This window comes from Haemorhous mexicanus, chromosome 30 (genome assembly GCF_027477595.1).
Source record: "Haemorhous mexicanus isolate bHaeMex1 chromosome 30, bHaeMex1.pri, whole genome shotgun sequence".
NCBI lineage: Eukaryota > Metazoa > Chordata > Aves > Passeriformes > Fringillidae > Haemorhous > Haemorhous mexicanus.
Genome location: NC_082370.1, coordinates 2,824,513 through 2,851,903, shown reverse-complemented (window position 1 = coordinate 2,851,903; position 27,391 = coordinate 2,824,513). Strand labels below are relative to the sequence as shown.

General features: G+C 60.8%; 1 protein-coding gene across 10 annotated transcripts; it reads left to right on the top strand.

Annotated features, from left to right (window-relative positions):
* On the top strand, window positions 1–27,303 carry FGFR1 (fibroblast growth factor receptor 1). Of its 10 annotated transcripts, none has more exons than XM_059870672.1 (18): window positions 1–156; window positions 6,079–6,275; window positions 14,431–14,694; window positions 15,352–15,435; window positions 15,847–16,022; window positions 17,540–17,663; window positions 18,347–18,537; window positions 20,285–20,429; window positions 21,698–21,901; window positions 22,993–23,137; window positions 23,860–23,981; window positions 24,406–24,516; window positions 24,638–24,828; window positions 25,254–25,376; window positions 25,491–25,561; window positions 25,799–25,936; window positions 26,374–26,479; window positions 26,575–27,301. In XM_059870672.1, the coding sequence occupies exons 2-18, from the start codon at window positions 6,185–6,187 to the stop codon at window positions 26,749–26,751; spliced, it is 2,463 nt and encodes an 820-aa protein (XP_059726655.1). In that variant the 5' UTR covers window positions 1–156; window positions 6,079–6,184; the 3' UTR covers window positions 26,752–27,301. The 10 variants fall into 10 exon arrangements, with proteins under 10 accessions (XP_059726655.1, XP_059726650.1, XP_059726652.1 ...); XM_059870667.1 differs by lacking the exon at window positions 20,285–20,429 and adding an exon at window positions 19,485–19,635 and having other exon boundaries at window positions 21–156; window positions 26,575–27,303; XM_059870669.1 differs by lacking the exons at window positions 1–156; window positions 20,285–20,429 and adding exons at window positions 4,746–4,829; window positions 19,485–19,635 and having other exon boundaries at window positions 21,698–21,894; window positions 22,992–23,137; window positions 26,575–27,303.
* Window positions 27,304–27,391: the final 88 nt, after the last annotated feature.

The following is a 27,391-nucleotide window of genomic DNA, read 5'->3' as shown; positions in this document are numbered from 1 at the left end:
GCCGCCTCCGCCGGCCGGGCCGGACCGGGGCTGCCATGGGGCGGCCGCTGTGAGCGCGGCGGCGGCGGGGCTGCGCCTCTCGCCCCGGCCGGGGCTCCCCTCCATTGTTCCCGGGAGCGGCGGCACCGCGCCGCCGCCGCCGCCCGCGGGGCTCCGGTGAGTAACGGCCGCCGCTCGGCGCGGGGGGGGCGGCACCGGCAACGCGGGGCGTCGCTTTGTGCTCCGCGGGGCTGGCCCGGGGGCTCGGTCGGGGAACGGGGCTCGGTCGCGGCCGAACCCCCCCCAGGTGCGCCCCGTTGCCCTGGCGGGGCGGCTCGATGGCGGCACCGGCGGGGAGGGGGCTCCGCCTTGAGGGACCGGGGGGTTTTCGGGCAGCGGGGCGGTCCGGTGTGCGGGGGTTGGGGGCCCCGGGGCCGTTCCCGGGGTGCAGCCGCTCGGCGGGCAGCAGCTTGGGAAGGCGGCGGGCCGGACCCCGTCCATCGGCCGAACCGAGACTGGAACCGCTCCCACCGTCCCGACCCCGAAACCCCTCCCGGCCGCAGGGCAGCCTGGCGGGAATCGGGGGTCGTTTTCCGAGTCGCTGCCTGGCCCCTTATTCCCGAAAAGTACCTGAGCGGGAGCCTTGCGGCTTCCAGAAAAAAAAATGGAGAAGGAGCTGGATTTGGTTGTGTTTCAGTTTTGGGATCCCGGGGCGGGCAGCGGGAACGGAGGCGCTGGAATAACGCCGTCCCAGAGCTGGTGCTTCCCTTTGTGTGTCCACGCCGGTGGGGCTCCCGGAGCCGCCGCATCCCCGCGCTGTGCCGGGCTCCGGGAACCGCTCGTCCGCCCACGGCGGAGGTGCCGGGAGCGCGGGGAGGCGACACCTGCGGTGGCGGGTGACCGCCGCGCCCGTGCGGTGGCCCTCGGCACCCGGAGGGATCGGTTCCAGAGGCGTTTGGTTGTGGTTTTTGTGGCTTTGGGGCCGGGAGACATGGAGGTGGCCGCTGGCCTCGTGTGAGGACGGAGCAGAGCGTGTCCGCGTTCAGCTGACGCCGAGGAGCTCCGCGGCTGCCTCGCCGTTCCCTGTCTGCCCGGGTTGCTGAGTTCGTGTCCCGGATCACGGCGGGCCGGGGCAGCTCCCTGCCCGGCAATGTTTAAACCCAAGCAGTTCAGTGAACCCAGCACGGCCGGGCTCGGAGCTGCCAGCTCCGGGCCGGGGGGAGGCTGGCGCTGTGCGCAGGTGGAGGCGGTGGTTTGCTCCGCCGGGGCTCTCCGGGTGCCGCCGATGGATGCTGGATGCCAGCACAGCGAGCGGGGCGCAGGGAGAGCCCCCCCGCGCTGCCCGGGGACGCCGCAGGAGCGTGGGCCCTGCAGCCCCCTGCTCTGGCTAGCAGCCATCTTCCCCACTCAGGAGCACTTCCTCCCTTAATCCCTGTGCTGGCTGGCATGCACTGCTGCCTTTTCCTTGTGTTGCTCCGAGGGGATTAAAATAAATCGCCCCTGCCCCGGCAGGGTGCAGGCACGAGTGGTGCCGGGCTGAAGGCGGCCGGCGGGAGCCTTGTCTGGGCTGTTCTGCACACGAGGTGCCTGCCCTGGCCGTGTGGGAAGGGTCACTGCCAGAGGTGAGCTGGAGCTCCCTCTTTATTTACCCACCTAAAAACATAACCTGAGCCAGGAGCCCTATTGTTTCCAGTCCCAGGTGGAACCCTCTCCAAGTCCTGGCTGCTGGAAGGGGCCGCTCGCAGATGTTCATCCCATCCTGAAAATCCAACTTTCTGCCCCTTTGGGGGCCTTCTGCTTCTGGGCATGATGGCAAATGTGTGTCCTTCCCCTCTCTATGGCTTTCCTTGGAGGAGTGCAGTGTAGTGAAAACCCCATCCAGCTCCCTCCCAGGCTGGGTAATGGGTCTCTGTCCCTGCCTGGGATGGCAGACTGTGACCGTGTCCCTGTGTCCCTGTCCTTAACCATTCTCCTCTCAAAGCAGTCAGGGCGACCAGCCCAGTATAGATTTTTGGGTACCAATGGTTGTTCTGTAGATCTGAAAATCAAGTCTTCGGGTAGGGCGGGATCCCTGAGTGAGAGGATGCTTCTAGAACTGTGATGGTTTTATGGAGATCTGTGGGTGAGGCTGGGCCTTTCCCTGTCCTTCCTGCCCCATGTCCCAGGCTCTCTCCCCACTGGATACCCACTCACAGCTCCGTGCTGGAGGTGCCCCTGGTAGCCCTAAGTCCTGGCGGCCAGCTGGGAAGGGTTAACATGCTCTTTATGCTGCACAGTTGGATATTTATTTTTCCAAGCATGTGTCTGCTTTAAGCATTACAGTTCTTCCCTACAGTTCCATGTGCAGTTGTGTTTGCTTTTTATTTCAGCAAATACTTGGTTCTTGACCCGAGCCACAGGTTGGGGCACGGAGCACTGGGCAAGGGGAAGGCTTCGCTCCTGCCGCCCACGGATTGTGCCTTTGGCGTGTCCTTCTTCCCCAAGGGCAGCTGGAGGGCTGCTTTTGTTGTGCCTCTGAGGAAAAGGAGTCTCTTTTCATGTGCTTTGGAGCTGAGGGGCATCTGTGCCAGGCAGGGTGGTCTGCTGGCAGTCACCACCTCCCCTCCTGAGGGTCGGGGACAGTGCCTGCTTGGGCACAGTCTGCCACCTCAGGCTTCTGATGCTGTGCAGACCCAGGAGCTGAGCTCAGACTCTTTTCCCCATTGCATTTGGCCTGTCCCTGTTCTTTTCCTGCCTGCTGTGTGTTCCCCACTGGCTGCTGGTGCCAAGGCAGCCGTGGTGAATGCCTCAGGCCATCTCTGCCCCAGCAGGGAGGCAGAGGAAAGGAACCAGAGCCCCCAGCCCCAGCGAGCCCATGGCAGCAGCCAGCCCATCACATCCAGCACCCAGGGATCAGATCAGGGCTCCTCTGCAGATGTCACAGCATTGCAGGGCTCCGTCCCTGGCTGTTCACCCTGCTCCAGCACCAGCTCCTGTGTTTGGCACCCCAGATGCATTCCAGAGATGGACAGGACAGGAAGGGGCTTCCCCACTCAGAGCCACTCAGCTCAGAACCATGGGATGCATCTGCTGTGCAAGTGGGAAAGTCCTGTCTGTGCCACGTCCCTGGGACAGCTCAGCCCTGTGACTCAGGGCTGTGGGAGATGCGAGGAGTGAAAGTGCAGCCCTCAGGGTCCCTGAGGACAGTGGGGGACAGGTTGCACAAGACTCCTCTGGACACACTGGCGTGCAAAGGCAGTGTGAGAACATCTTTCCTGGCACACAGGAGGTGTGTGCCCCTGGAGGGTGCACAGATGGGCACAGGGTTGTCCATCACCACTCCGAAATAGCTCCGTGGGTGTAATGGCTGGTTGTAATTGCAGTTTTGGAGGCAGGTCTCCGAGGGGCACTTAGCCCTGGCTCCTCTCTAGCTGCTTCTGTTTTTAGTTGTTTGAATCCACCCCGGAGCAGTAAATTGCAGTGTGCTGGGGCCACGGGGAGTGGGGATGGTGCCCAGCACCCGGCAGGAGCCAGAGACCCACCCTGCCAGAGCTGCCATCCTCCAGAGCAAATGGTTTCCTGTTGGGATTTCTATAAAAGCTGGATAAACACGGAAAAGAGCCATGCTGTTGTTTGCACAGGTAGGAGTGCTCTCCCCACTTCCTTGCCTCCTTCCCGTGTGGACACCAAGGAGTCATGAGGGCAGGTGTCTTGGGGTTCCCCAGTCTCCCCTTTTCCCTTGGGGAGAAGGAGGAGGTCTGTGCTGCCTCTCCAACATCTCTGAGCACTGAGATTCCCTCGGGTGCTGCTGAACCTGTCCAGAAGGAGCAGGCAGGGTGCGTCCCAGTCCTGCTGCCCTCCAGCAGAGCCATGGCTGCTGCGCCCTCCCTCACTGCCCTGGGAAGCTGACCATCTCTGTGTGTTCTTGCTGGGTCCTGGCACCCTTCCCTCTGTTCCTCCCTCCCTCCCAGTGACCCTCTCAGCCACGGGACAGCTCTGTGCTGCCGAGCGATCCCTACGCCATGGAAATATCCTGCTGTCAAGCCCCTGAATCAGCTGGAAGGCACCCGCTCCGAGGTGTATCTGGAGAAGGGCTCTGCTGTGTGCGAGCCAGCACTGACTCATTTTTCAGGAACTGGAGGCACTGGGCTCTCCTCCATCCCTCCATCCCTCCCCTCGGCGCGGGGCCGGCTCGGGAGGCCCACGCAGACGCTCCGCATTAGGGCATGTTCCGGGGAGCATGTGCTGTCCATAAACAAAGCCACCGAGAGACAGAAAATAATTTCCAGAAATACCAAAGTCTTCCCCCCCCACCCCCAAAGAATTCCACCTCCCCTTTCCAAACCGTGATAAATCCTGAACATTCAATAACTATTTCCAAGCACTGCCCAGTGCCTGGGAGTGCTGGTGTTGGAGATAACACCAGTGATTGCTGGGTGCCCTTTTCCCTGCCCGACTCCTTGTGTCAATAGTTTGGGTCCCAAATACTCCCGTGCCAGTCAGAGCAGTTGGGCATGAAGGAGGCAGCTGGAGCCCCCACAGCTACACCCCAGCTGGGCTTCCTTTGGGTGCAGAGGCTTTTTGGAGGATCTAAGCCCTGTGGGGCTCGTGGCTGCTCAGCCCATCCTTGGGGAAAAGCCACCGCTCCAGGCACAGGGAGCGCAGGGTCTCACACTGGAGCAGGAGAGGCAGAGGAGCTCCATGGACCGAGTGCGTGGGGAGGATGAGTAGCAGTTTATTACTCACTACGATTATTACTCACTGTTTTTAACAGTGTGTACTTCAGCCTGACGCCTTTCGGCGAAGGGAAGCGCCTGTTCCCGCGGCAGGTCAGGGACAGCACAGCGCACGGCGGCGGGGAGAGCAACCGGGTGAGCTTGGGATGCTCGGCAGGGGCTGAGGGGCCCGGAGGCACAGCTGTACCCTGGGAGGTGCTGTAGGGAAGGGTTTGTGGGATGGTGTTGTCCTGTCTACGTTCTGGTCCTTGTAATTGTCCCAGAGCCACCGCTGGCAGCGGCGCCCTGGCTGGGGCTGTGCGGGTTGTGCAATGGCTGGGCAGGATCTCCTCGCAGAGCCCGGCGGGACCATCAGCCATGGCCAGCGTCGGGACCTCATCCCAGGCTGCTGCCGAGGTGCAGATGTGGCGCGGGGGTGGAGCACAGGGGCTCATTCCCATCCGCCAGGCTCGGAGCAGTTGGCCGGGGGCGGCTGGGTTTGGGCTCCAGCGTCCCCCTGGAACGTGTCTTGGAAGAGCTCCATGCTCCTGGCATGGAGAGAAGGAGGGATGGTCAGAAGGAAGGAGGAATGAGGGCCATGGAGGGCACGCCCCCACAGCACCCTGAGACAGGATCAGGCTCTGCTGGGCCTCCCTGTGCCAGAGCCCAGCTCTGGAGCTGCCCTGCACGGAGCAGTCCCCAGGAAAGGGACGGGGACCTGAGGGGATGGGTGGGCTGGAGAGCCCAGCGTGAGAGCTGGCAGGGATGAGAGCAAGTTGCAGAGTTGGCCCTGGATGCCGAGGGATTTCTCCCCACACAGCCACTTCAAAAACAGCTGTTGGTGGAAAGAGATCGGCTGCAGCTGGCTGACCCTCTGGCTCCAGGAAGGCCTCTCCAAGGGGGTGGCTGCTCTGTGCCCTATGGATCCTATAGGGAACGGGGGTGGCTGGAGTTTGCAGTGAGAGCTGCTTTGCTAGGGGTGGCACAGACAACATGAGATTTTGCTCTGGAGAAGGGATTTCCCTCAGGAAAGCCATGGGTCAGCCCCACCTGACAAAGTGCAGGAAGAGGAGAGCAGGAATCTCCCTTTCTTTAACTGGCGTTAATGTTTCTCTCACCATTCTGGGAAGTCTTGTTGCATTCGGTTCTGCTTCGCCAGCGGTTTCACTCTTGACACATCAGCGCTTTTACACAGGGAAACATAACCCTGCCAGTCAGTGCCAGCTCGTGTCAGGCTGCTGAGGGGTCTGTGGGGACCTGCCACCACAGTCTGGGGATGTCCCTCGATCCAGGGATGTCCTGCTGTCTGGGCTGGATGCGGGAGGAACATCCCAAGTGCACGCCGTGCCGGATGGTGGGATGTGGGGGAGCTGGCCCTGCCTGACTCTGCTTTCCTCCTTCACAGCTTGTCGGGGCTGCCAGCCCTGCGGAGACCCCCCTGCTCCCACCCAGGGCCCCCATGGAGTGGCAGTTGCGGAGCCCAGTCGCCGAGCAGTAGCTGCAGCAGTGGGATGTGGACCTGGCGGTGCCTGATCCTTTGGGCTGTGCTGGTCGCAGCCGCGCTCTCCGCTGCCCGGCCGGCCCCCACCCTGCCCGAGCAAGGTAAGAGCACGGCCCGGTGCCCCCGCTCCCTCCTTTGTGTTCCTCCTGGGGGACACGAGCTGCTCTTCCCTGCAGCAGAGGCAGAGGCTGGCGTGTGCTCCAGCTGTGGGGCCACCAGCACATCCCCAGTGCCACCTGTGGTGTCACCTGGGAGCTGGTGCTTCTGGGGACATGGCACGTGTTGTCCCCAGAGTGGTCTGTGTGTGGCTCCAGCAGTGCCTGGGGACATTTTAAACCTGGAGAAAATTGTGGCAAACCCTGACCTGTTGGTTTGGAGGAGGGTACAGAGCCCTGGGGGCTGTGTCCCCCGCTGGGGTCACTCTGTGTGACAGCACTGTCACCCCTGTGATGATCTGTAACCCGGGATGTGTGTGAGGCTGCTCCCACCCTGTTGGCCCCATTGGGGTGACCCTGGGCTCACTAGTGGGGGTGAAGGTTTGGGTGCAAGGTACTGCTTCAGCTTTTGCCAGCTGGCAGTGCTAGGGATGAATGCACCCTGCAGAAACCCTCGGGATGCTCCGGTGTTGCTCCCAGCTGGAAATGCCCAAGGATTCAAAGCTGGGGCTGGCTCATGTGATTTGTGCAGTCCAGATCTCTGCTCCAGCAGAGTGTGGGGGCACCCCAAGGCTCAGGGATGGGCCAAGTGGGTCGCCTGGCCCTGGGCAGAGCCGGCCCTGGCAGAGAGCCCTGCTCCGGCGCCTCGGAGCCTTGGCCCTCGGCGAGGCAGAGAATAACCAGAGCCGGCAGCGGGGCTTCGACTCGCTCCTTTTGGTTCTAATTACCCAAGAATGTCTGGTCTGTGGGCACTGCTCTGCTTTTTAAGACTCGCTCCCCCTTCCCCCTTCCTCGCAGCAGAACCCTGGGAGGCAGATTGCCGGTGTGGCCGGCATGGGCACAGCGCTGCGAGGTGCCCCGGGGTCCCCTCAGGGCTCGGGGTGGGAGCTGGCAGCTGGCAAGTGGCCCCTCTGCAGCTGCACCAGCCCCCCCGGGAGATGCCTGGGTGATGCCCTTGGCTGCCAGGGTTGGCACCTCTGACTGGGGCAGCAGGTACCCTGGTGACAGGTCACACCCTGCGAGGTGACACCCCAGAGCCATGCGTGGTCCCTGGGGAGCTGCAGCTCCACAGAGGAGCCCGGGCAGATCTTCACTCCCAGGGACCATGGCTGAGATTTTTCCACTGGCGTGCCTGCTCCCCGCATCTGTAAACAATGCGGTTGACAGTGGTAAACATGTTTTTCTCAGGAGATTGCTCTTCCTGGAAGAGGTTTCCTGGCAGTGTTTGGGGTAAGGATGGCTCTGTGCTGCCAGGAGAGCACCACCTGCAGCCCCAACGCCAGCTGTGGCACTGAGAAAGGTGTTGGGGTGTTCAGGCTGAGGGGAGCTGATTGAGCACAGGTGAATTTTGGGGTGCATGAGGAGCCCTGCAGCTCCTGGCAGGTTTGAGAGCCGTGTCAGGCGGTGGCAGTGGAGGAGGAGAGGTTGGAGAGGAGGGAGCTGGTTCCTCGCCAGCCTCATGCCAGGGCTAACAATAACCTCTGGAAACATTTCCCGACACGGTTCTCACCAGGGCAGCCCAATTAGTGCCACAGCAGGAGCCCGGCTGGGGCAGAATCCGTCCCTTGGCTCGGGAGCCGACTGGTGGGAACAAAATGTTCCCAGCAGGACGTGTGGGATGGGAAGAGCCAGTGCTGGGCCAGGACCTGCAGCCAGGGCTGAGCATCCCTCAGGGGCAGGCTCCGACCCGGCCCCAGGAGTTTTGGGGTCCCCAGAGGTGTGGATGGGGTTCAGCTGCCATGCTGAGGGCCGTGGTGTCCTAAGGACCAAGGTCTCTGTCCTTCCCCCGTGGCACTCAGGAGCATCCCCCATCGCCCCGCTCGGTCCCTCGGTGCTGGAGGCAGCAGCTTTCCCGGACTTTGTTCTGCATGTTTATGGGGTTTCAGTTTACTCCTGGTTCTGAGGCAGCTAAGCTCCCTTCTCAGGGAGGAGTAATCCCCCGCGGCCGGCCAGCGGGCTGGCCTCACGTGGAGGGGGGTTCAGCCCTGCTCCCCCCTGCCTGTGCTGTGGGAGGGAGTTTGGGAGCTCTGCTTGTCAGGGGCTCCCTCCCAGTACCAAAAAATCTGGAGCAAATAAAACATTAACAGGCATTTACTGCATTTTATAGTTACCTAAATTTGGAGGTGGTGAAAAAACCCTGGTTAAGGGGAAAAGCCAAGAAATTTCCATGCGCAGCCTCTGTCCCTCCCTCGCACAAAGCCGCTCTTTGTCTCCAGGTTAAATAGAAACCTGCAGAAAATTGCCAAGGTTTTTTTTCCCCTCTCTCCTTGTCTGCCATTGTCCCGGCCGCTGCTCAGGCATCTCCTCGCCGGGGGCTGCCTTGGCCCTGCAGGGGGTGCCGAGTGGCCGAGCAGATTGTCCTGGGGCAGGGGGGTCCTGCCTTGGGCCGCTGGTTTTGGGACACGCTGCGCCCCAAACCGCCCCAGTGCAGCAGACCCTCCCCAGGGGGGTGTGTTTGCACTCATAGCACAGGGGATCGGGCTGCAGCCCCCTCCCCATGGGGCAGGGGCCGAGGGCTGCCCCATTTCCCAGGGCTGCTGGCTGCCCAGCTGGCCACAGGCTTAACCCCCCCTCCCCGGCCATCTGCAGAACCAGCAGGGGCCCTGGCTCCCGGGGCTTTGTTGTCCCCAGCTCCTCCAGGGGGTCTTGCTCTGCACCCTGCAGGAGCCAGCAGTCGGGGCAGGCAATGTGCTCAGCCCAGGTAGCTTGGGGGAGCCCACGAGGCTCTTTGGCTTGTCCCCACTGCTCCCCAGGGCACTGCTGACCCTCTCTCTGTCCCCCTCCCCATTTCCCTGCTGCCCAGCCCCTCCTTGCTCCTGCAGCTCCAGGTGTCTCCCACCCAGTGCCTCGGGGAGCCCAGGGGATCCCATTTGGTGTAGCTGACTCCTTGCTGGAGCCCCACAAGCAGCCCAGGGATTCCCTGCCAAGCCTGCAGCCTCCTGCTCTTCTGCTGTTGATGGCAGCAGCCCAGGACTGTTCCCGGAGCTCGGGGGGCCCAGCAGCACCCCCAGACCCCGCTGCTGCAGCTACCCAGTCCTGTCTGCCAGGGCTGTGCCCTCCAGGGCATCGAGGCTGTGCCCTCCAGGGCATCACGCCCTGTCCCCTGTCCCCTCCCAGCCTGCCGGGCAGGCATTGTTCCCTCCTCCCGCCTTTCCACTCGGATGCTGTCACTCCAGCCCTTAATTGAGGAGCAAAAAAAGAAATAAGAGTCTTTGGGAAAAGCAGCTAGAGGCTGGGCTGTGGAGCTGCCCCGGGGCAGCAGGAGGGTCCCTGGGTGTGGAGCCCCCGCGTGCAGCAGCCTGGGGCTGTGCAGGAGGGAGGTGGGCACAGGAACAGACCCTCAGTTCCAGCAGAGAGCCAGGGCCAGGCAAAGCCAGCCCAGAACTGCGGGTTGGGGTGTTCTCTTGTGCCCCCCATGTGTGCCATGCCCGGGGGAGCCGATGGAGAGTGTCTGTGCCCCAAGCTGCTGCCTCCAGGGCTCTGAGTGTGGTGGGGAGGGGGGAAAGGGGTGGGTTTATCCTGACAGCTTTGCAAACTCCCAAGGCGCCTGTTAATTAAGTGCTGCTTCATTTGCGGTGCAGGCAGGGCCTGGAGCAGGACATAAATCCCCTTTCCCTGCGGAGGAAGCAGCCGGGGAGCGGAGGGTGTGGAGCAGCCCCCGGGCTGGCTCGGACAGGAGGAGCTGGGGGTGCCCTGAGCTGGTGTGTGCCTTGTGGTGCTCATCTGTTGGCATCTCCCTGCTGCAGCCTTTCCCTGGATCCAGGGATGCTGGAGCAGCCAGCAGGGCTCTGGAGTAGCCGGGATGCTGCACCTCGGGACGTGCCCCCGGGCTGGGGGGACACGGCAGCGTGAGGAGCTGTTTAAATCAAAAAGAAGCCAATCCCCACGTCCCGGTGAGCGCTTCCTGTTGGGATTAGTGGGGCTGCCGGGCATGTGTGTGCTTTTTCTTCAGGAAATACCTTCGGAAAGCCCCGCTGGGGTCTCCAGGGCAACCGGCGCCTGCGGCTCCGCGCCCCCCGCCCGCATTGTCCCCGCGCCGCTTTGTTGGCCCCTTTATTGCCATCGTCACCATCGCCGTGGCCAGCACAGCCTGGGGCTTTCTCTGCTTGCAGGGTGCACCCCGGGCTCCCTGCAGTGTGTGCCCAGCCTGGGGGGCACGGCCAGCACGGAGAGAAGGGGGCACAGTGAGCACGAGCAGCTCGTGTCCGCAGGGCTGCCCCGTGTCCCTGTCCCTGCTGTCCCCGTCGGGGGCTAGCCCCAGGGGAGCTGGTGACAGTTCTAGGCACTTGGTGACACTCTCCATCTGGCTGGGCTCAGCTCCGCTCCCAGGTCCATTTCAAAGCTGGAATAAAGTAATAAACCCCAGCATCTGCCCCCAGCGTGGCACCGTGCAGCTTCTGGGGGTGCTCACGGAGGCAGCGTGGGCTGGAGCTGCCCCTGCCTCACTGGGGACCTTGGGGCTCCCCGTGGGCATGAGCCCTCCTGTCCCCTGGGATGGACAAGGCCCATGAAGGGGGCTGGTGTTCCTGTCACCCTGTTTGTGACCATCCCCACAGCTCCCAGCTAGGTGAGGACTCCCACTGAGCAGCCTTTGTGCAGTGCTGGGAGCACCCAGAGCCTCGGGGATGAGAGCCAAGTGTTGGTCTGGCAGATGAACCTTTGGAGAGGTGGTCCCTGTGGGCCTGGCTTGTGCCCATGGGGAGGGAGGCTCTGCTGTGGGGCTGTGCCCTGTGCTGTGGTTTAAGGCCCAGGAAAGCAGAGGGGGATGTGAGACAGGGATGTAGCAGGCTAGTGAGACCAGCAATCATTAACCAAAGTGAGGCCACAGCAGTGCCAGGGCTCACACCAGCAGCTCTCAGTGCCATCTGTGCCATCATGCCAGCAGCCACAGTGCTGCTCAGTCCCACCCAGAGGCTGAGCAGACCTGGCCATGCTCGTTAGCCTGTGCATTCCTTCTGAGACCATTCCCACCAGGCTGCGTTTTCCACCTCATCCCAAGTGCCAGAGGAGTGCCATGGGTGACCCAGGGCACACCCCACTGTGCCCTCTGCCTCCCCTCTCGTGCCATGGGTAACCAAGGGCCCATGGGTGGCCCTTGGGTGGCATGGGTGACCACCATGGCCCTCTCATGGCATGGGTGACCACCGTGCCCTCTGCCTCCCCTCTCCATCCATCACCTCGCACCTCCATGCCCCAGTCATGCTGCTGATGCAAACCAGCCCTGGCTCAGTGGGGCTGGAGGGAGCTGGAAGCTTTGAGAGGGGTCTGGCCCCACACCCAAGGGTCTGAAGGAGCAGTGGCACTTGCACAGCATACCCAGGGACCTGTGGGCAGTGGGAAGGGACCCTCCTGAAGCTGGAATGCTGCTTCCTCAAGCCCTGGCATCAGGCTGGGGTCTCCCGAAATTTCCCCTCCTCCAAAGGCCTTTTCCATGCCCAGGACAGCTCTTCACAATGCACAGGTGCAGCTGTGGGGTGCTGGTGGAGCTGAGGCTGGCAGCAGTGACCACAGCAGGGCTCTTCTGTTCCATAGGGAAGCTGCTGATGCCTGGGAAGGGGCAGATAAGAGCAGATATGGCTGCAGCACTGGGCTCGTGCTGGTTTGGGGTTTTCATGGCTGTTTGTTGCCCCCTGGCCTTGCTCTGTGTGAGGAGGGAGTCGGGATGGGCAGGAGGATGTGGTGTTACCCAAGGGTTCAGGGGGACAGGATGGGATGTCACTGCTGCTTTGTGAGCCTCTGGAGGTGCCTGTGACTGATCACTTGAAACACAAATCAGCTGTGAGAAGTGCCCGTCCTGTGGGAGAAAATCAGGGGAAAACAGCAAGACCCTTCCCCAGCACCAAAGGGGCTCCCATTGGTCTTCTCCTTCCACATGAAAATGTTTTGTAACCTCTCACGGATGAACTGGAGCCCTGGTGTTGGTATTACAGCAACTGAGCAAAGGGAACCTACCCCATCCCACTGCTTTCTTTCAAGTGCTGAGCAAAAGGAAGAGGAGAAACTCTGGAGCTGCTCATGAAGGTTTTTCCCATGGAGCTTCTCATCAGTCCAAGGCAAAGAGAAGTGGCCAGAAAGTGAAGTGCAGGTCACGGTGCGGTGAATCAGAGTTCTGGAGAGCCCAGGTTTCATTTTTGGCTGCACAGAGGGGCTGTTGGGAGCAGGGAGGAGCGAGGCCTCGCTGCTGGTCCTGGCCCTGTGCTGCCTGCACGCCCTGGCTCCTCTCTGGAGGAGAGGAGACCACAGCAGAGAGCCTGTGCCACTCTACAGCACTGGCCCAGGGTGAGCTGCTCTGTGCTGCTCAGGGCAGAGCAGGGAGCAGAGGTTGTTCTTTTCTGTTCATTTGGCACTCAGAAATCCTGGGGGGCTCAGCCCTCGAGCTACAGATCAGCTGAAGCTTGAACATCTCCTGGCTGGTTCTGCTGCCTGTATTGGGATCTTCCAGCCCCTGAGAGGAGCATCTGCAGCAGTGCCCTGTGCCCCTTCATGCTGCTCCCACAGCATCCCATGGCATCCAGCTGGCCAAGGACAGCCAGACACACCTTACTGAGGAGGAGGCAGAGGTCAAGGGGTGCCTGAAGAGTTGGGCTCTGGAGCTGTGCCCAGCCACCTGTAGAGCTCAGTCTAGGATGAAGATCACACTGCATCCACCCACATCATCACAGGGAGCCTCTGCAGAGCTGTAGCAGCTTGGACCCTTCCATGGGCTGTGGAATTTGAAGAGGTGATTTGAAAGCCAGCATCTTCCCCAAGCCTGGGGCCAGGAGAGCTGCTCATGCACCCCCCACCATGGAGGGCAGGACTTGAGGACAGAGCCCTGGACACTTCAGGGCTGGGAGAGATGAGATCATGTCACAGCAGGATGGAGAGAAAGGATCCTTGTGCTGCTCACACAAGTGTCACCTCGGGGAGCTCAGCTCCCCTGCCTGGATGCTGCAGATGGGAACACGAGGCCGGCACCTGTCTGGCCAGAGCTCCCTGGGCTGACCTGTCCCCCTCACTCCCTGCCTGCTCTCCTGCCCTTTCATCCCTGCAGTGCCCTGCTCTAACCAGGGTGCGGGTCCTGGTGGCATGGGGACCCTGGCCTGCTTTGCTGGCTGCCCGCTTGTGGTGGAAGGGATGCCAAGACGCCTGCGAGGTGGCAGAGCCATGCAGGGATTTGGGATGCTTCTGGGTGAGGCTGGATCCTGCCATACAGCAGCACTGAGGTGTCTCTGTTGCCTGTTTCTCCCCTGTTGGGAATCCCCTGCCCTGTCAGGCTCCATAAGAGCTGAGAAGGGTGAGGGCTTCGGAGCAGCCTGGGCACCCAGCAGGTCCTGCTGCAGAGGGGAGCACTTGGTGCTGCTTGGGGAGCTCGCAGCCTCTGCCTCTGCTCTGCTCTGCTGCTGCCACAGGCTCCATCCCCTGAGTGCTGGGGTCCCCAGTGCCCCAGAGGGAGCATCCCAGCAGAAGGAGCATCCCAGCAGTGGGAATATCCCAGCAGTGAAAATATCCCAGCAGTGGGAGCATCCCAGCAGTGGGAGCATCCCAGCAGTGGGAGCATCCCAGCAGTGAAAATATCCCAGCAGTGAAAATATCCCAGCAGTGGGAGCATCCCAGCAGTGGGAATGTCCCAGCAGTGGGAGCATCCCAGCAATGGAAATGTCCCAGCAGAAGGAGCATCCCAGCAGTGGGAGCATCCTAGCAGTGGGAATGTCCCAGCAGTGGGAGCATCCCAGCAGTGGGAGCATCCCAGCAGTGGGAGCATCCCAGCAGTGGGAGCATCCCAGCAGTGGGAATGCCCCAGCAGTGGGAGCATCCCAGCAGTGGGAGCATCCCAGCAGTGGGAGCATCCCAGCAGTGGGAGCATCCCAGCAGTGGGAGCATCCCAGCAGTGGGAATGCCCCAGCAGTGGGAGCGTCCCAGCAGTGGGAATATCCCAGCAGTGGGAATGTCCCAGCAGTGGGAATATCCCAGCAGTGGGAATGTCCCAGCAGTGCATGTTGCCTCATTAACCAGGCCGCAGCAGCAGCAGCAGCAGCAGCAGCAGCAGCATGGTTTTTCTCTGGTCTCTATTCCTTTTCTCCTTTTTTTTTTCTCTTCTTCTCTCCCCTAACTCCTCCAGCTCTGCCCAAAGCAAAAATCGAAGTGGAGTCGTACTCAGCCCACCCCGGTGAGCTGCTCCAGCTGCGCTGCCGGCTGCGGGATGACGTCCAGAGCATCAACTGGGTGCGGGATGGCATCCAGCTGGCCGAGAACAACCGGACACGCATCACTGGGGAGGAGGTAGAGGTCAGGGACGTGGTGCCCGAGGACTCAGGGCTCTATGCCTGCATGACCAACAGCCCCTCGGGGAGCGAGACCACCTACTTCTCCGTGAACGTCTCAGGTTCGTAGCAGCCCCGGCTGTGCAGGGACGGGGCAGCCGCGGGGCCAGGCTGTGAAGCGAGGAGCAGGCTGCCTCTGCACACCCCTGCACACCCCTGCAGGCCCCTGCACACATGCTGGTCACACGCAGTGAGTTTGGGGCCGACCTGCACCTTGCGAGTGCCCAGGAGAGTTTCCAGTGTGGTGCTGTGGCTTCCTGGCCACTGCGGCCAGAAATCATCTCACGTTTGTCTGAGGGGGCAGGGGGCTGCAGGGCCACCCCAGAAGGGCCATGTGCTGGGTGGGAGCCGTGCTCTGCAGTGGTGTTGATGGAGTGTGAGGCTGGAGAGGGAGGAGTGCTTGAGGTGGGCATGTGTCTGTGCTCGCGGGTCTTGGCTGCCACCCCAGGGGTGTTGGTGGCACCGGACGTGGGGTGAGGAGCTCTGAAGTCACCTCTGACAGCAAATCTCCATGATGGCCATGGCTGCAGGCACTGGCATGGTGGGCTCTGCCAGCCCTGGCTCTGCTGGGGATTGTGTGGGATTTCTGTGGGATCCCCATGGCACCACCCTGCCCTCCCACCTCAGTGGGCACAGCCCCCACCCACCCACCGTGCTCTGCCAGCCACAAAGGTCCCCTCACACACAGGCACTCAGCAGGGCCATTGCTTCTCTTGCAGACGCTCTTCCCTCTGCAGAGGATGATGATGATGAAGATGATTCCTCGTCGGAGGAGAAGGAGGCGGATAACACCAAGCCGAACCGTACGTGCGAGCTGGGTTTGCCCGTGGCACTGCCCTGTGGCCAGGCAGGGGGAGGCTGGGCACGTATGAGCATCACCCAGGGATGGGGCTGGCAGCCCAGGGCACCTGGCAGTGTCGAGGGCACAGTGGGGAGAGCAGGGCTGGAGCAGCTGGGTCAGAGCAAGGGGCTGTGCCAGCACGGCTGCATTGGGGTCACTGCTGGTGCAGCTGAGCATCCACCCCACAGGGAAAGGGCTGCTGTGTCTCTGGGTAATACCCCGTGTCCCAGAGCTCCCCTCCCTGCTTTAGCTGGCCTTGGCTGCTGGCATCTCTCCTGATTCCTGTCTCAGCCTGCTCTGGGCATCCTTGGGTCTCTCCTGGAGCAGGAGGCTGCTGGGTTTGGCCGTGCTGAGCCCTCCCTCTGCTCCCCAGAGGCCATCGCTCCCTACTGGACCTATCCTGAGAAGATGGAGAAGAAGCTCCACGCTGTCCCTGCTGCCAAAACAGTGAAATTCAAATGTCCATCCAGCGGGACCCCCAACCCCACCCTGCGCTGGCTGAAGAACGGCAAAGAGTTCAAACCTGACCACCGCATCGGGGGGTACAAGGTACAGCTGGGGCAGGGGGAACAGCCCCCAGGGCTGGGGGCTCCTGGGGAGGGGCAGCACTGGGATGGGGCTGGAGAGGCACCGAGCCCCCATCCACACCACCCCAGAGGGCAGATGGGCCCCTCTGACATTGCTGCTTGGGAGGGGCCCTGCAGCAGTGACCTGCTTCTGGTCGTGTTTGTCCCAGCTCAGCCCTGGGGGAGGGGGCTCCTGCTGAGGGGCCAGCCTGGCTCGGCCACCTCTGCCTAATCCCCCTGCCGAGGACAGGGGCCCGGGCAAGGAGAGGGGTCTGGGCATGCCCTGGGCTGGAGGAGCCCCTCCATGCCTGGCAGTGGTTGGTGGGGGTGCTCCAGGCTGTGTTTGGGGCCCACATTGGCTCCCTGAGCTGGGGAGGAGCTCAGTGCTGCTTCCCCAGCACCCACAGCAGAGCCAGGCTGCAGATGGCACCTGGGTGGGATGGCAGCTTGGCTTTCCCCTTCTCACAGCTCCAGACCAGCATCCCCGAGTTCCTTTTCTCCCCAGGGGAGGGGATGACCAGTCAGAAGGCAGCACTGTCCCCTTTTGCCATCTCTCTGTTTTCGGGAGCAGGGCTACAGCCTGCCTGGGGCTCCCAGCCTGGGAGCCCTGAACCAGCCCAGCCAGCGGGCTGTGGGGCCACCATCACCACTGGGTCACATGCCACATGTCACAAGTGGCTCCAGACATGCCCTGCATGCCAGGGCTCCTGCCAGGAGACTGGGGCAGCAGCAGGAATGTGGCCACGTCACAGCTTCCAGCTCTGTGCAGCGTGTCCTGGAGGGACACAGGCTCAGCCAGGACCTGGGCTCATGGCTGGGGAGGAGAGGAGCTGCTGGCAGCACTGTGGCTGCCAGCTGGGGACAGCACAGTGTCCCAGCTAGCCAACAGGGCTGAAATGCAGGACTGTGGAAATAACCAGTTTCCAGCTGGGCTCAAGGAGGGTTTGCCATGAGGAGCCACAGCTGCAGCTGGCAGTGACAGGGCTGGCTTTTGGAGAGCCTCCTGGTGCCTCGTGGCCAGAGGGACCTGGGCAGTGAGTGCTCTTGCCAGCAGAGCCACTGAGGCTCTCCCAGAGGAGATGCACTGGGTCAGCAGCACCCACAGAGTGCCCTGGGTGCAGGACACCAGGCTGCAGCTGCCCACTGCCCACCTCAGGGCCCACTGGCCATGGCAGCAGTGGGGTCTGACCCCCAGGGCCAGCTGGGGAAGCAGCTCTTGCAGGAGGAAGAATGCTGCTCTGTTCCCTGCACACACAGGGGCCACCGGGGAGGGTGTCCCCACAAGCCCATCAACAACATCTGCTCAGCACAGCTGGCTCCGTGGCTCCTGTCCCTCCTGGGACAGCTGGCAGCAATTACAGCCCCTCTGTAGGGAAGGAGAAAGGTGACCTCAAAGGGAGATTTATGTCCTGCCCGTGCCAGGGGTTGAACCAGCTCTGACAGGAGCAGGGCCTGGGGCTCTGCATGCTGCAGGTAACTCTGTCCCCCCCGTGTCCCCAGGTCCGCCAGGCAACCTGGAGCATCATCATGGACTCGGTGGTGCCATCTGATAAGGGCAACTACACCTGCATCGTGGAGAACAAGTATGGCAGCATCAACCACACCTACCAGCTGGATGTCGTGGGTGAGTGCAGGGGGCTGGGGGCTCGCCCCACACCCCTCAGCTTCCCCACTGCACCCTGCAGGGGTGGGTGGGTTGTGCTCCCAAGGAAGGGGCTTGCCCACCATCCCTGTGCACATCTGGGCAGCGAGAGGTTCACCCCACCCTGTTCTGGGGGTTTTTAATTGTGGTGGAAATAATTTCCTAGACCGGACAGAAACTTCTTCTAATCGCCTTATTAGCCATAATTCCCAGCTGGGAAGGCTGGTCTGAGCAGTTCCACATGTGGAGCTGCTCTAAATGCCAGTAAATGAACCATTAAAAATGTGATTTAATTTGATTACACTGAGCAAACTGAAGGGAACAGTCAGCGAGGTGAACAAAGGGGTTTGTTAATGCTGACTCACCACAGTGGCAGCCACTTTGTTAACGGCCAGGACCCTCCATAGGTTTGTTTGACCTCTGACCCTGCCCAATAGGTGCCAGTGTCCCTGTCCCCACAGCGGGGTTTCACCTGTCCCCCATCCTGGATGCTGTCACCCCACTGCAGGCAGGCTCCTGGGCAAGGGGACACTAATGCTGCGTTGGGTGCACTGGTGCCCACCTCAGCCAGGGGTCCTGGGCATGGAGGGCTGCAGGGAGCCCCCGGGATGGGCAGCAGGCACCCCAGACCCCGTTGTGAGGTGCCCCATCTCCTGGTCCCACAGAGCGCTCCCCACACCGGCCCATCCTGCAGGCAGGGCTGCCTGCCAACAAGACAGTGGCCCTGGGCAGCAACGTGGAGTTTGTCTGCAAGGTCTACAGCGACCCTCAGCCCCACATCCAGTGGCTGAAGCACATTGAGGTGAATGGCAGCAAGATCGGCCCCGACAACCTGCCCTACGTGCAGATCCTGAAGGTAAAGCCACACGCTGGGTGGTGCCAGCCAGCTTCCAGTGCCTGGGCCAGGAGCAGGGCACTGGCAGCCACCAGGGTCACCTGGGGCTGGGGACCACCAGGCCTGGGAGCACCTGGAGCCCGGAGCCATCAGCAGCCTGCTGGGCAGGGAGCAGGGAGGGCTGTGTGTGCCAGCAGTGTGCTGGCTCTTGGAGCCCTAAGGGCACCCAGCACAGGGCTGGGTGGGCTGTCCCTGTGCCCTTGGAGCCCTAAGGGCACACAGCACAGGGCTGGGTGGGCTGTCCCTGTGCCCTTGGAGCCCTAAGGGCACTCAGCACAGGGCTGGGTGGGCTGTCCCTGTGCCCTTGGAGCCCTAAGGGCACCCAGCACAGGGCTGGGTGCGCTGTCCCTGTCCTTTGAAGCCTCAAGGGCACACAGCACAGGGCTGGGTGGGCTGTCCCCGTGCCTTTGGAGCCCTAAGGGCACTCAGCACAGGGCTGGCTGGGCTGTCCCTGTCCTTTGAAGCCTCAAGGGCACACAGCACAGGGCTGGGTGGGCTGTCCCTGTGCCTTTGGAGCCTCAAGGGCACCCAGCACAGGGCTGGGTGGGCTGGCCCAGGCAGCAAGCACAGCTCTGGAGCTGGGTGCTGAGCCCTGGATGGTCCCAGGGAGAGCAGCTCCCTCTACACCCCAGCTGTGCCACCGGTCCAGCTGTGGCAGGAGGTCAGCCTGGGTGGCCTTTAAGGATCCCTTCCAAGCCATGCTGTGATTCCATGCAGCCATCCCAGCTGTGCTCCTGGGGGGAGCAGGGTTACACCCCCATCCCTGCCTGCTCCTCCCTCCTGTGTCCCCCTGCGTGCAGCCCCACGCCCCCCACCCCCTGTGGGGGCTGGCAGAGCCGGTGCCAGCCCTCAGGGTGCTGCAGTTCCTGGGCACATCCGTGTGACTGCGTGTTGTTGGTCTGTTCCAGCACTCGGGGATTAATAGCTCTGATGCGGAGGTGCTGACCCTGTATAATGTGACAGAGGCCGAGAGCGGGGAGTATGTTTGTAAGGTTTCCAATTATATTGGAGAGGCCAACCAGTCTGCGTGGCTCACAGTCACCAGGCCCCTGGCCACAGGTAACCCCGAGAATGCCTGGCGGTGGAAGACAAAACTCTGGGCTCTCCTGTTTCTGCTGTTTCTGGTGCAACAACCATGGAAAAATACCCGGCGGGGCCGGCTGTGCTCTGTGTGTGTGCCCCAGTGTCTCTGCTGTGTGCTGCTGTCTCGTGTCCTGCTGTCTGTCCTGTGTGCTGCCCTCCCCATCATGCAGACACCAGAGCTGCCAGGTACCTGCTGGGTGTGGCACCAGTGAGGTCTCTGATGGTGCTGGGCACCCCAGACTGGCACAGTGCTGCATGCCCTGTCTGTGCTGCCCTCCTGCCACCATCCTCTCGTCTGTGTCCTGTCTCTGTGCTCCCATCCCTGTGCTGGTGCCTGCCCTGTCAGCCAGCTGGCTCTGCCCGGGTGATTTCTCCATGCAGCCCATCGCCAGCATGCTCGGATGGGCAGGACACTCCGTCTGGTGGAGGGTTTTAACAGCGTCTCCCTAGGTCCGCCGGGATGAGTGGTCATCCCAAGGGTCTCTCTCTAGCAGGTCTCCAGTGGTCTCTGTCTGCTCCCCGGGGGTCTGGCAAATGAGACTGGGCTCTCCCTCCTGTCTGGCCTCCTCCCAGAAGATCTCATGTCGTTTGCTTCTCCGTTTTTTGCTTCCATTTTTCCTTCCAGACGGCTGGCGTTAACACGACAGACAAAGAAATGGAAGTCCTTCACTTAAGGAATGTCTCATTTGAGGATGCTGGGGAGTATACATGTTTGGCGGGTAATTCTATTGGGATCTCCCATCACTCTGCATGGTTGACAGTTCTCGAAGGTATATACTCCTCTTCCTTTCCTCCCTCCTTTCCAACGTATGCATTGGGGTCCAGGAGAGAGCCCTTCCCAGCCCCCTCCCCTGGCTCAGCGTGGGCTGCCCTGCAGCTGGAGCAGATGGGGCAGTGTCCCCAGTGTCCCTCAGCTCTGTGCCCCCCTCCACCCCAGCTGGGGTCTGCCCCTGCTCTCTCCCTGGCCCAGACAATGCATACCTGGGGTACTTAACCAGGGCTGGCTCCACCAGAGCAGGATGGTCTCACACCCAGGCTGGGCCAGGCCAGGCCAGCACTGCCTGCTCAGGGGGTCTAGGGGGTTTTGGGGGTGCTGGCAGTGCTGCCCTTCCCTGCCAGGGCCTGGCCTTGCCCTGAGGTGTGGGACCATCCAGGGCTGTGTGTGCCTGCCCCGTGGGGATGGCTGCCCCGTCCCCATTGATGCTGCTCCTCGGTATCAATGAGGGACCAAAGCCTGATAACAGCTGTGGGAAAGCTTTTGGGGTGCTGTGTGCTCCTTGCTTCCCAGCCAAAACTTTCCCAGTTATCAGCCACTGCTTTGTCAGCCGGGTGTGCTCAGAGGTGGGGCAGGAATCTTCAGCTCCCTCTTACACCTCTCTCTGAGGCTCTGCTCTTTGGGGGTGTCAGGCTGGGGGTGCACAAGGTGCAGTGGCAGCCCCATCCTGCCGGATTCACCACGGACTGGGCACATGGCTGCAGGCTCTGAGCTGTTCATGGCTCCATCACCCCCTCAGCCACCAAGGCAGGGTCTGTGGGGCCCTTCTCCCAGCAGCCCAGGCTCCCACAGCAGGTCATTGCCCCTGGAGTGCCCCTGGCTGCTCTGCTCTGAGCTCTCCCCAGTCATTACCAGTAAGGCCTGGAGTCCCACAGCCCCAGATGCTGCCAGGCATCCCATTCCATCCTGGATGACCCCACATCCTGAGGGACCTGCAGAGATGGGACAGAGCCCTGTCCCCAAAGGTGCCCCTGGTGCCACACCCCTGTGTGGTGACTCAGGCCCTGTCCCCCCACTTCATACCTGTCCCATTTGACCACATCCCACCCTGGGCTGCCTGCAGAGGTGGCAAAGGCATTGCTTGGCCGTGGGGATGATGAGCTGGGGGCTGCTTGCACGCCTTCCCTGCAAGGGTTGGGGGGCAGCCCCCAGTCCCTGCTGCACCAACGTCCCCACTGAGCTTGGGGACAAGCCAGGGGCTCCCCAGTGCCACTCCCTGGGGCCTGGTGGGTGCTAACAAACACCCTGTTCACGCCGACCCAGCTATTGAAGACACCCCAGCCATGATGACATCTCCCTTCTACCTGGAGATCATCATCTACTGCATCGGAGCCTTCCTCATCTCCTGCATGGTGGTGACCATCATCATCTACAAGCTGAAGAGCACCACCAAGAAGACAGACTTCAACAGCCAGCTGGCCGTGCACAAGCTGGCCAAGAGCATCCCCCTGCGCAGACAGGTAACAGAAAGTAGAGAGGGGGTTTGTTTGCACCTACTGCCTCTCCTGGAGCCCAGCCCTTCCCAGGGGATGTGGGGGAGGAGGGATGGGAAGACCCAGGACCATCTCACCCTGCTGCATGTGCCACCCCCTCCAGCCTGTGCCCACCAGTGGCAGGGCATGGGGACAGTCCTGGCTGTGGCAGCACAGTCAGGGTTGGGGGGCTGCACAGCTCCCCCTCATCCCCCCCTGACGGGGCTCATGAGGAGAACCAGGAGGATTTACCACAGTTTAAGGTTTGAGCAGAGCGGGGGACACACTGAGGAGATGGGGGTGCTGCCAGGCTGTGCATTTTTGGAGACTAATTGAAAGTTCCACGGAGGGGAGCAGCACTGCCAGGCACATGGGCAGGGTGGGCAGGGGCTGCAGGCAGGGCTCAAGCCTCCTCAGGCCAGGTCTCACAAGCTCTTGGAGGTCAATAACACACCTAAGATTGCTCAGCTACCCTTGGAGGCATAAAAATCAGCAGGATGGCTTATGTAGCAGTGTTGGAAACAAAAAGGTTTAATAAAAGGCAAAATAACAAACAGAGAAAACCCGAGCCAGGTGTGGGAGGTCCTTGCTCTTGGTAAAACACCTCACAAGAGCAATTAGTTTCTTTGTTCACTTCTTTTTCTAGTTAATTGCCCAGGTGGGACTTTTTGGCTCCTGTCGAACTGGCCATCCTTAAGTTTGAGGTGAAGTCCCCCAGTTCTCTAAATGTCTTTTCACCTAATCCAGGAGAGACACTTCTGGGCTTCTTTCCTTTTTGAGGGGAGAAAGGATAGTTTTGTCACTCCTTCAAGGGGACAAAGGATAGTTTTGTCACTCCTTCAAGGGGACAAAGGATACTTTTGTCACTCCTTCAAGGGCACAAAGGATAGTTTTGTCACTCCTTCAAGGGGACAAAGGATAGTTTTGTCACTCCTTCAAGGGCACAAAGGATAGTTGTGTCACTCCATCAACAGAGAGCACACTCCTGTAGGGTGCCAAGGCTCCCATCACCACCTCCCCGCGCCCCGGGGGCAGCCGGCAGAGGGCTGGGCACTGCATGAAGGTAACCCACGGTCCCCCTGCAGGTGTCGGCCGACTCCAGCTCCTCCATGAACTCGGGCGTGATGCTGGTGCGGCCCTCGCGCCTCTCCTCCAGCGGCACCCCCATGCTGGCCGGCGTCTCCGAGTACGAGCTCCCCGAGGACCCGCGCTGGGAGCTGCCCCGGGACAGGTGAGCCCGAAGTGATTCACAGAATAAATAAACTCCACAAGCAGAGATAGTTGTGGAGTGGGTGGGTGTGTCAGTGCCCGGCACAAGCCAGATGGCTCTCGTGAAAACTTGGGCCCCCAGCCTCAGTCTGACCCACAATTTTATTCACAAAGGTGTTCCATGTGCAATACATTGCACAGCTTTTCCATGCATATTCAAGCCCTGGCCCCACCTGTCCTCACCTCACATGGTAATCAGATCCACGCCCTTCTGGGTATGCTTTGTTTGCTTGGTGGTCACACAGGGGGTCTCTGGTGGTCTCTGAGGCTGAAGGCCATGGTCTTCCTCATGACTGAACTTTTGAACTTTTCTCCTTGGCGTGTGTGCTCTTGGTCCCGTGGTGCTTATCTGAGTGTGTCTGTCGGCCTTGATCAGCTTGGAGACAGAGGAGCTCCTTTATCTGGGTTCTTTGCATCCCTTGGTCTCCTCTGGTATTTTTCTTTTATGCAAGAAGCTTCAGAAATTTGCATTTTCCTACGCCCTTTGTACCATGGCAGAGGTTTCTTAAGTAAAAGGGTTAAAATTCAACACATACTTCTACAGGCTAAACTTTAAATGCTTTATTCATATTGCTAACTCAAGTGAACTCCAAAAATCTCTATTTCAAGTCCAGCACCCTGGAGGGTGCTGCTGGTGCCAGGAGCATCCTGCTGCCCTGCTGCATCGGGGTCTTCTCCCTGCAGGCTGATCCTGGGCAAGCCTCTGGGAGAAGGGTGCTTCGGGCAGGTGGTGCTGGCAGAAGCCATCGGGCTGGACAAGGACAAGCCCAATCGTGTGACCAAGGTGGCGGTGAAGATGCTCAAGTGTAAGTGGCAGCAAAAATGTCTCAGCAAAATGATACTACAGAAGGAGTTTAGGGAGACAAAATGTGATTAAGCTAGCTGCAGTTTATACAAGAAAGTGATGGTAATGAATTATTCTTGCCAAACAATGCTGTGAGATCTTTAGCAAGCAAGAGAGATAAGTTTTCAGGTTTATATCTTACCTGCAAAGCCAAACTTTCAGTGATGCAGGAGCCCTTAATATAATACTAGATATAGATAGCTGTCAGTATTTATAAGGTGCAATTACTCACAAAACTCACAGCTCACCAACGAGCTGTGAGTGCAGTGCTGGGATGGGGAAGAGGGGTTTGAGGGGTGGTCCTGGCATGATGCCACAGCCCTGGCTGGGGTCTGCGCTGTGCAACCCAGCCTGGCACCCCCTAAGTGCTGCCTTCTCCACTTCAGCCGACGCCACAGAGAAGGACTTGTCTGACCTCATCTCCGAGATGGAGATGATGAAGATGATTGGCAAGCACAAGAACATCATCAACCTGCTGGGAGCCTGCACGCAGGATGGTGAGGGCGCATGAGTGGGGAGGAGGTGTCCCCTCTGCCACCCCTCCAGCTGCTGTCCCCTGGAGGGGCTGGCCTGGCACCCTGCTCCACGTTCCAGCCTCTCATCCCACCATCCCCTCAGGACCCCTGTATGTGATTGTGGAATATGCCAGCAAGGGCAACCTCCGGGAGTACCTGCAGGCACGGCGGCCCCCGGGCATGGAGTACTGCTACAACCCCACCCGCGTCCCCGAGGAGCAGCTCTCCTTCAAGGACCTGGTCTCCTGTGCCTACCAGGTGGCACGGGGCATGGAGTACCTGGCCTCCAAGAAGGTGAGGAGCTCCCAGGAGGCTGTGGTGGGATGGGGAGCCCAGCAGCTGGGCCTGGGGCACACATCCTTCTGTCGCTGTAGGACACGAAACAGCACGAGTGCACACTGCTGCTCTCATGGTGAAGAAAAAGGGAAGTTTATTTTTTGACTCTTAACATTTATAGTTTTTCAAAAGAGATGGTGGATTGAAGGGTGAAAGTGCCACCTCTCCAATGACACTGGACAAGCCAACAGCCCATCAGATTTCTCCTCTTCCATAAAAGAATGTGAAACAATAAGTTATTTACAGAAAGTGTATAAGAAAGTTTGCCACAAGAATGTAAACATCAGAAAGCTTAGAAAATCTTAAAAAACCAGAGCAACACCGTTCCCTCCCTGCCTGTCCCATCGTGGGGAGCTGGTGCTGAGAGCCCTGTGCTTGGTCAGTGCATCCACAGGGACCTGGCAGCCAGGAACGTGCTGGTGACAGAGGACAACGTGATGAAGATCGCCGACTTCGGGCTGGCCCGGGACATCCACCACATCGATTACTACAAGAAGACCACAAATGTGAGTGCTGTGCCAGGGGTTCTGCGGGGTGGGGAGGCTCCAGTCTGTGCTGGGAATGCCCCAGGCATGCAGGGCTCAGGTTCCCTCACAGCCATTGTGGGTTTTGTGTGCCAGGGTCGCCTGCCAGTGAAGTGGATGGCCCCCGAGGCTCTCTTTGACAGGATCTACACCCACCAGAGTGACGTGTGAGTAGGGAGATGCATGGATGGGATTTGCCTTGATTTAATGAAATTGCAATTGGTGTCAGCCAACCAGACGTTTTGAATCCAAATTGTATTTGGTGCTGGGACTCATTTATCCTGCAGAGTGAATCGAAGCTGTGGATGGTTGTTCCTCCCAGCAAATCACTGTTCCCACTCTGGGGCCCAGCAAGGTGTCAGCACCCTGGAGCTGGTGCCCCAGCATCTGCCCTGTGTTGCCAGGTGGTCCTTCGGGGTGCTGCTGTGGGAGATTTTCACACTGGGTGGGTCACCCTACCCCGGTGTGCCTGTTGAGGAGCTCTTCAAGCTGCTGAAGGAAGGTCACAGGATGGACAAGCCCAGCAACTGCACCAACGAGCTGTGAGTGCAATGCTGGGATGGGGAAGAGGGGTTTGAAGTCTCTGAGTGCCATTGCTGGGTGCAGAACGTGGGCTGGGGCGTGGAGGGTGGCAGGCAGATGTTTGGAGTTACAGTCCCAGCAGTTCCCAGCCCTGCAAAACCATCAGTCAGCCAGATTTGCAACAACGAGCCTCTCCCTGGACAGGAGGGAACCCCAGGGTGACCCCAGCACAGGGACCAGCCCAGACTGTGTCCATCCTCCTCCCTGGGTCGTGAGGGCAGGCAGGAGGGTTTCCCTTCCTTGCACACGAGGGATCACCCTCAGCCCCCAGAGCAGCATCTTCACTGGCCGTGGGTCCAGCCTGGGCACAGGGACACTGGGCACACATTCCTGGTGCTTCTCTGCTCCCGTGGGTGGGGGTCCCCGGGCTGAGCCCCTGCCTGCCCTGCCCTCACAGGTACATGATGATGAGGGATTGCTGGCACGCCGTCCCTTCCCAGAGACCCACCTTCAAGCAGCTGGTGGAAGACCTGGACAGGATCGTGGCCATGACCTCCAACCAGGTAGGGGAGGTGGCACTGGTGGCACCAGGGGGAGGCTCTCCCTGGGGGCTGCCCAGTCCCCTCCTGAGCCTGTCGCTGGGGTTTGTCCCTGCCAGGAGTACCTGGACCTGTCCATGCCTCTGGATCAGTACTCCCCTGGCTTCCCGGACACGCGCAGCTCCACCTGCTCCTCGGGAGAGGACTCTGTGTTCTCCCACGACCCGCTCCCGGACGAGCCGTGCCTTCCCAAGTTCCCCCCTCAGCACAGCAACGGTGGACTGAAGCGACCCTGAGGGTGGCACTGCCAGGGGTGCCGTGCCCCGCCGCACTGTGCCACGCCTGTGGACGCTGCCTGCACAGCCTGGTTGTGCTGAGCTGGTGCAGAAAGGGTTCAGAGACACCCGTAGCATCTCACGTAACCAAAACCACCCAGCTCCTGCCAGCTTCTCCTGCCGCTCGTGTCAGCTCTGCACAGCCCAAAGGCTTCGGCTCCGGGGCTTCCGTGGCCTTTCCTCCTTCCGGTTTTAAACCTCTTTTCCATGAGTTCTGTGCTCCCACTTGGCTGAGCTGAAATCCTCTCCCGTGGGCAATGCATGGCCAAAGAGCCAGCCAGGCATCCTGGGGTGGCACACCCTGCTCGGGCACAGGGAGCTGGGCTGGTCTGCCACCGAGAGAACCTGCTGAGCTGAGAGCAGCACCCGGCTCCTGCAGCTGCACAGGGGGGGAGCCTTGGCATGCCAGGAGCCTCACTGGTGTGCCGGGAGCCTTACTGGTGTGCAAGGAGCCTCACTGGTGTGCTGGGAGCCTTACTGGTGTGCCAGGAGCCTCACTGGTGTGCCAGGAGCCTCACTGGTGTGCTGGGAGCCTTACTGGTGTGCCGGGAGCCTCACTGGTGTGCTGGGAGCCTCACTGGTGTGTCAGGAGCCTCACTGG